The sequence below is a fragment of the Rhagoletis zephyria genome, unplaced genomic scaffold (genome assembly GCF_001687245.7).
Source record: "Rhagoletis zephyria isolate East Lansing unplaced genomic scaffold, Rhagoletis_zephyria_1.1 Rzeph_scaffold_00876, whole genome shotgun sequence".
Classification (NCBI taxonomy): domain Eukaryota; kingdom Metazoa; phylum Arthropoda; class Insecta; order Diptera; family Tephritidae; genus Rhagoletis; species Rhagoletis zephyria.
The window spans coordinates 169,437-178,188 of record NW_016157960.1 but is presented as its reverse complement, the minus strand read 5'-3'; the positions used below and the strand labels follow the sequence as shown (position 1 = coordinate 178,188).

Sequence of the window (8,752 nt, the reverse complement as noted above, 5' to 3'; positions counted from 1 at the left end):
TCGCAGAAGATTGTGCGTGCTGTGTTTTAAAGTAAACAATGTTAGTGATATTCTTCTTCTTCTTCTTCTTTTTTTGGCGCTGTAACCGCCTAAGCGATTTTGGCCGAGTTCAGCAAAGCACGCCAGTCGTTTCTCCTCTGTGCCAACTGACGCCAATTGGAAACGCCAAGTGAAGCCAAGTCCTTCTCCACCTGATCTTTCCATCGCTTATCTTCGTGAGTTAATGCGTTTTTCGGCATTTCGCAAATACTATATGATATATTAATTCACAATAAATATTAATTAAACAATAAATTCCCGATTATTTTGATTTTTCTTTCATAGCATACTATTAACATATGTACATTTCGCGTTTCGTAGCTTACTGAGTTTCAGTTAAGAACTTATTCACTAAATAATTGCTTTACAAATACATAGTAGAATGTAGCATCATTGTTTCGCTCGGGCAATGCATTATTGGTTGGGATATCTTATGTAGTACCATTTTTTTAAATTGTTCAGAAGAAACGAAAAATCGATGCAGTTTCGCATTATCTGTCATTCTGCATCAAAAACCAAATTTTGAGAAAAAGTGGACTTGTCACCTTTTCGCCTTAAGGTAGCGATATGATACATATACATTTGTACATACTTATATACTTACCTCTGTATGTATTTTTATGATAGTTTTTTTGCATGATAACTTTTTTATCCATAAATAACGCAATTTTTAAGAAAGATCCAAATTACTCAAAAAGGGCTCGATGGATGATTTTAATTGTGGTTCGGAATATCTTCTATTTTGTCCTAGAATACCATTTTGAAAGAATTTCGTGGTTGTTTTGAATTTTGATAATAATTTGTTGAAGCTCACCGTGTATATTGACCTAGTTTAGTTTTGGTTTATTGGAATAAAAGTCAGATAGAAAAATAACATTTTTTATTACAATAAATGTTCAAATTGTTTACCATCAGCCTCAATACACGCCCTACATCTTCTTAAAAAAGATCTACTTATTAGCCGGGCATATCCTCGAGAGTGGATGTCCTCAGCAGCTTGAGAAATTCGTTCACGCAGCTCGGCTACGCTCTCAATAGGCTTTGAATAAACTTTTTCTTTGAGAACGCCCCAATAAAAAAATCCAGGGGATTTAAATCTGGGGAACGGGCTGGCTACGAAATAGTGCCTGAACGTCCAATCCACCTTCCCGGATATTCCTGGTCAAGGAAATCTTTTACTTGCACTGCGTAATAATAGTTTAAAAAATAGTCTTAATTCTAGAAAACATGGGGCAATTGTGTCATTATTTTTGACTTAGGTTCTAGAAATGTTATTTAGGGTTAAGGTTCCAAAGTTTAAATGAACAAAAATAATCAAAATTAACCACAATAACCGAAAAATGGTTACAGTTTGACCAAATTTCTAGGTTTTTCTTAAACGCCCATAATTTCCAAACTGCATGGGATAGATTTTTTTCTGATTTTTCTCATGATGGTTACAATCAATCCTGTCACCCCGTTTCGGCTTGACGTTGAGTTCTGGGACACCCTGTATACTTATTGGAATTTATACAATGTTGTACTACAAATGATGACTGTATAAACAATTTTCATTCAACAGGATTACGTTTTTTAAAATCATTTACAACCTTCTACAAAATTCAGCCGACGACGATATACTCATGGAGTGGAAAAGGAATATTATTCAGATTTCTTTTAACGGAATAGATGAGAGTGATCACACATTATCGTCACATATGTGGAAATGCATTTTGCTCATACAATCAAAATATGAGGATTGGTAAGTTAAATCAGTTTAAACCTCATTCAATTAAAAAATACATAAGTGGATCATTAAATTAAAAGCTATGCTCGTATACATTGACTGTTCAATATTAGTCTGTTTAGGCTTTGCCAAAGTGGGTGCCGCTAGTGGCTAGAGTATACTAGTGGTGCGGGCAAATCTGTAAACTTTCCATACACAACGCAAGCGGTTTGATCAAACTTCAACATGGCGATCAGAAAATCAAAAATTTTTATTTTTATTAAAATTACCTTCAGCGGCTCGTCAAACCCCATATACAAAACAAATGGCTTGCCGAAAAGGGATATTTCACTTGGTTCGTCAAGCCGCTGGTGTGGTGTATTTCGCTCTTAACCGTAGTTCCCCAGTACATTTTGTCAATGAAAAATTTAATCAAAAAATTTTCAGAAAAATAGCCGAAAACGTTCCCTTTCTAACCATTTTAGGCACTTTTGTAGACCTAATCCGCGTTTCATCCACTTTTCTTCTCGTTTTTGGATTCATTTTCAGATTTTTTGCTGGCTGGGCTGTTCTCGTAACAAGCGCAGCAGCTCTGCGTACGTGTTTATGTTACTTATTCATTGGAACTTCACAATCACACTGTGAAAGACCGAATCAACACGATTTTAAAGGCAGTCGAGAACGAACTTATTAAGAGTTTGAAAACTTGTGAATTTTTTAGTTTGCAACGTGACGAAAGTACCGACGTAGCGGGACTTAATGTTCTTCTCGTGTTAGTGAGATACCCATTCAATGCAAATCGAGGAAGAACTTTTGATGAGTACTTGACACTTACACCACTAGCGACGAAATTTTTAAAGCTATCGACAAATTTGTACAGAAAAATGGTTTGAAATGAAGCAGGTGTGCGGATATTTGCAGTGGTTTGAAAAACGAAAGGAGCGATGTCTAAGATGAAGCAAGAGGCAGAAAACTCCACGAGAAGTCACTGTATGATCCGGTATTCCCTGGCGATTAGGAAGATGACGCCACTAGATTTAAACCCCGTACTGGATGACACTGCGAATATAACAGAGGCCTACGGAATTAAAATGCATCTTTGGTTTTTTCTAGCACGTCGAATTTTTGTTATTGGTACATGTTTATTTTAGAATTTCTAGCAATTTGCATGAAAACCCCATAAATACACAAAGTAAATCAGAAAAGCGTATTTAACTTCGAATTTAACGCTAAGAAAATTGATATCAGCCGGTTTCACCAGCAATTTAAATGGAAAATGATTTTTTATTTTCTGTCAATTTCCATATAAAATTTCCAAAATTAAAATCATTTTTCACTTAAATTGATTTCGTGAAATTGGCTGTAAAAGTTATTTTATACTTCGTTTTGCCCTCGTTCACCACCAGACCCATTCGCTTTGCCTCTCTATCCAATCCCGAGAAGGCAGAACAGACGTAGCCCTTGTTTTTACCGTTAATATCGATGTCGTCGGCATACGCCAGCAGTTGTACGCTCTTGTAAAGCATTGTGCCTGAGCGGTTCAGTTTTGCGGCTCTTATTATCTTCTCCGACATCAGATTAACGAAATCACACGACAGGGAGTCCCCTTGTCTGAAACCTCAAACGGCTCGGAGAGGTCCTTGCCTATTCTGACGGAGCTGGTGATATTGCTCAACGTCATTTTACACAGCCGTATTAGTTTCGCGGGGATACCAAATTCAGACATCGCGGCATAAAGGCAACTTCTCTTCGTGCTGTCGAAAGCGGCTTTGAAATCGACAAATAGATGGTGTGTGTCGATCCTATTCTCGCGGGTCTTTTCCAAGATTTGGCGTATTGTGAATACCTGATCTATGGTGGATTTTCCAGGCCTAAAGCCACACTGATAAGGTCCAATCAGCTCGTTGACGGTGGGCTTCAGTCTTTCGCACAATACGCTCGATAAGACCTTGTAACCTATGCTTAGAAGGCTGATCCCGCGGTAGTTGGCGCGAATGGTGGGGTCGCCTTTCTTGTGGATTGGGCAGAGCACACTTAAATTCCAGTCGTCGGACATGCGTTCGTCTGACCATATTCTCCATACGAGCTGATCAGCTCCTCCCCGCCGTACTTGAATAGCTCGGCTGGCAGGCCGTCAGCTCCAGCAGCTTTGTTGTTTTTCAGCCGCGTAATCGCTATTCGTACCTTGTCATAGTCAGGCGGTGGGATAGCTACACCATCATCAACGACTGGGGTCTCGGGTTCGTCTTCTTCACTACTTTCAGCGCTGCACCATTCAGTAGGTTGTAAAAGTGTTCCCTCCAAATTTAAGTATATTCTGGACATCCGTCATTAGGTCGCCATTGTTGTTCTTACAGGAGTTCGCCCCGGTCTTGAAACCTTCCGTAAGTCGCCTAACCCTCTGGTAGAATTTTTGGGCGTTCTTCCTGTCGGCCAGCATCTCAAGCTCTTCACACTCACGTATTTCGGCCTCTCTCTTCTTATTGGGGCAAATACGTCTCGCTTCCTTCTTCAGTTCCCTATAACGGTCCCACATGGCTCGCGTTGCGCCCGATCGCAGCGTGGCCCTATAGGCGGCGTCTTTTTTCTCTGCGGCTACTTGACATTCCTCATCGTACCAGTTGTTCCTTCGGGCTCGCTGAAATCCAACTACTTCTTCGGCGGCGGTACTTTATGATCGGGAAATGTGGTTCCACTGCTCGGGTATGTCGGGTTGTTGAAGAGTTCTCTCAGTTCCATAATTTCTCGAGGAAAAAGGGATTCAACAGGATGTGAAGTATCAGATGTCAAAATTCCACGAACACACACTCGAATTAATGACAATTATTTTCTTGTGAGTTTTCCTGAGAGCTGCATACTGGCCTTTACTTGTAAAGGGCAAATAAAAAGCCCTTATTCCTGATAATATGAAGGTTGTTAGCGTTCCATATTTAAATTGGGCGTCACTTGTATCGAATCACGTCGAGCGCACGTTTAGTACATTGAAGGCTTTTCTTCGCGAAAATCGAATGAAAATGCTGCCTGAAAACTTTAGATTGCATCTTGTGGTTCAACTAAACTATAAAGATTACAGTTTTGTCAGTTAAGAGCTCGAAAGGAGAAAATAGTCAACGATTGAAAGTAGAAATATTTCATATAATGACTAGTTCGTAGTTTTTCTCTTTTTACTTGTAAAATAAACATTTCTAAAATAAATACATTTTTTTATTATTTTTCGGTTTTGGTCTTTTTTTAGTGCCTTTTTGCTATTTCTAGTGCCTATTTAGCTCTTTTATTTTGCCTTTTCTAGCCTATTTCGTTTTTTGATTTTACCTTTTTTATAGGTCTTTAGGTCCTAAAAATCCGTTCCCTGCTCATTATCTAACAAAAACCATAAAGTCCAAATTTCAAACTTTGTAGTAAAATTAGATAAATTCAAAAAAATTTTAGAACAACAACCAACAAAGTTATTGAGCTAATATCACTTTGAAAACATTATGGTTTCTCAATTTTTAGAGTTCTAACTGTCAAATCTTCTGGCATACACAAGCTACAAAAACGGTTGGATACTGCTTTGTGGATTTTCACAAGCTTTAACCAAAAAGTATGGTGACTCATCGCGAAAACTAGCAGAAAACATGGGTGTCCGCGGTTTTTGCAAATTTTAAAGATCAAGCAACTTACTTTTGCACTTAAATCAAATGAATATTATTTGCGATGTATAATAGTAATAAACAGTGAACGGATTTTTAGGACCTAAAAACCTATAAAAAGGCAAAATAAAATAATGAAATAGGCTGGAAAAGGCAAAATAAAATAGCGAAAAAGGCAGGAAAAGGCACTAGGTATTGCAAAAAAGGCAAAACATAAAAGCGAAAAAGGCAGAAAAAGGCACTAGGTATTGCAAAAAAAGCAAAATATGGCACAAAAAAAGACAGAAAATACGAAGAACAATCAAAAAATACATTTATTTTAGAAATTTTTATATTACAAGTAAAAAGAGAAAAACTATGAACTAGTTTCATTATATGAAAAATGTTTACTTTGAATCTTTGACTACTTTATCCTTTCGAGTTTCTAACTCATAAAACTTTAATCTGTATAGTTGTAGTAACATTGAACCACAAGATGCATTTTTAAGTTTTCGGGCAGCATTTTCATTCGATTTTCGCGAAGCAAATCCTTGAATGTACTAAATGTATGCTCGACGTAAGTTGATACAAGTGGAGCCCAATTTAAATATGGAACGTTTGAAACGTTCATATTATCATCAATAAGGGCGTTTTCCTCGCCCTTTACAATTTTATCCACACCTCTTATTGTCTCCAAGCCTTCGTTTGCTGAGAAAACGGCTTTGAACTTTTCCAACACCAATTTGGCAAGAGGTCCCTGCGCTTCTATAAGCCGCATGAGCATGTGTACATTTTTTAATCTTAAAAAAAAAAAGAAAAAGTAAATGCTATAATCACTTTTTTAAAGGTAGAAAAGGCAAAAAAGGCAAATATCTTAAAAAGGGCAACACCAAATGTGTATATATGGAATCAGGGAAAGCTAAATCGTGGATATTCTTAATCGAATATACTCTATCTCTTTAGCAGAAAAAAAGGCAATTTCCATAAAATCCGTTCCCTGTTAATAAACATTAAATAAACAAAAGAAAAATAGCCAAAACTGGTCAAAATGTCGTATCCTTATTGTTAATAGTTACAAAACGACTATGTATCGTGATTGGACGATATTGTTTGTTGAAGCAAATCATTGTTGAGCGAAAATAAACAATGCTTTGGACGATAAAAGTTTTCAACTACTTTTGTGAACTTGTATACTTGAATCAGCTAATCGTTTATTATTGTAAAAAAAGTTTTAGTTTGGCACAAATAACTCAATTTACTCAATGGTTGTTGTGTTTATAATAGTGTTTACTTTCTCATTTTATTTGCCTATATTAAGCATAAAAAATACATACATATTTACATAAATAGTTACAACACTGATGGAAATAATAGTAAAATGAAATAAAAGCGTAGTTGAATGAAATGAAAAACGTGCTCAAAAGTAGTGTATAATGAAAATATTAAATTCAAATACGCCCATAATAAAATGAAGAATTTTGCACTTAACGGATGCTTTTTCATAATTAAGATAAAAATAAAACAAATAATGGAATTTGAACCTTGACCAGCGTTGCCGTTTTGATACAATTGTATCATTTCTTGTAAAATTTTGTAATTTGATACTTCTTTATTTACAAATGCCAAATTTTGATACTAATAAAAATATTTTTCAAACCGCGGCCCTTCTGAATGCCAAAATGATGTGTTTGTTGTTGTAATATGAATTCGCCTTGTTTACAACAAACACATAATTTTGACATTCAGAAGAAATTCGCCTTGCTCACAACTTTACTGCAGCTGAACGTTTTTTACAATTAAATATGATGACAAAAAAAATCAAAATTAAGTAGGTATGATTTAGGAACGGTTAAGGCTGTAATGTTTGCAAAACCAATTCAAAGGGAATATCAGTAAAAGATCAGTTATGCAAGACTCAGACTTGACTTGAAAATTGTATATCTGGCAAATGAGCAGCGCATGCCCAGTGGGAATTAGGAGCACGTAATAATACCCTATTAGCAACTTACTCTTCACCTGGCAGTCATTACCATTTCCCTGCCGAACGTCCCTTACTTTTACAAAGGCATGGCCGCCTTATGTAAGTAGGAATTTAGAATGTACATTTGGTATCAGACATACTTCTGAGCCGCTTTACAAAGTAAGTTACTAGTAATGCAGAGCAGTCGCTCGGAGTAGTTCGGTGCTTGGAAATAACTTCGGGTGCACGTTATTTTGCAACTGACAACGTAATGTGTCTTCGGAGGTGTTCATTTTGTCCTTTACTAGTAGATGACATTGGCCATGATTACAATTTTGGTACTAAAAACTGAAAGAAAACATGGCTTACCTCGCAAGGTGCTTACCTATTTTCCCAGTGGGTGTATGTAGTTAAAGCTCAGTTATGCAAGACTTATATGGTAGACAGACGGAGAAAATTAATTTGAATTAATAAGCATAAATGCAAATTAAAATTTAACCCTTACAGACGGCAGTAATGCGAATAAATCAGCCGCAAGGTCGTGGGTTCGAGTCCCATGGCCAGTATACTTTTTTATTTTTTTTTCATTCTTTTTTTTGTAAGTTCTATATTTTTTTTACGTTACTTTCAGTTAGTTGTTGTTGAATTTTTAACAAAATTCATCTCTAAAAATTAAAATTAACTAATAGTAAAATAAGAAATGTGATATAAAATAAAGCAAATGAAGATAAAATAAAGTAAAATTAAATATATAAATAAAATAAAATAAAAAAATATAAAATAAATAGTAAAAACAAAAAATTTTTCGCAATCGCTCCTACCGAGTATCGGACCTGGCAGCTACAGGCTTGTAGCTCGCAACTCTCACCACTCGGCTACCGCGTACGCGGAACTCGACTGCTTCGTTTGCTTCTTCTTCTTCTTTTTTGGCGCTGTAACCGCCTAAGCGATTTTGGCCGAGTTCAGCAAAGCACGCCAGTCGTTTCTCCTCTGTGCCAACTGACGCCAATTGGAAACGCCAAGTGAAGCCAAGTCCTTCTCCACCTGATCTTTCCATCGCAGTGGGGGCCTCCCTTTTCCTCTGCTACAACCAGCGGGTTCCGAGTTGAATACTTTCAGAGCTGGAGCCTCGGTGTCCATTCGAACGACATGACCAAGCCAGCGGAGCCGCTGTATTTTAATTCGCTGCACTATGTCCATATCGTTGTATGTATGAGCTTTACATCGTTCCATCGTCTGCGGTACTCGCCGTCGCCAACGCGTAAAGGCCCGTAAATCTTCCGCAAAATCTTTCTCTTAAACACTCCAAGAGCCGCCTCATCGGATGTTGTCATTGTCCATGCTTCTGCGCCATATACCAGCACGGGCATGATGAGTGACTTATAGAGCGTGGTTTTCGTACGTCGAGAGAGGACTTTACTCCTGAATTGCCTACTC

At 37.1% G+C, this 8,752-nt stretch overlaps 1 protein-coding gene across 1 annotated transcript in view; it reads left to right on the top strand.

Moving 5' to 3' along the window:
• Positions 1–1,583: 1,583 nt before the first annotated feature.
• Ltn1 (E3 ubiquitin-protein ligase listerin) overlaps positions 1,584–8,752 on the top strand; it is a gene marked incomplete at its 5' end in the record, with an annotated part of 154,912 nt that continues 147,743 nt past the window's right edge. The window contains one exon of the mRNA XM_017614667.1: positions 1,584–1,780. Coding sequence (XP_017470156.1) covers positions 1,584–1,780 — 197 coding nt within the window. The remainder of the gene's footprint in view (positions 1,781–8,752) is intronic.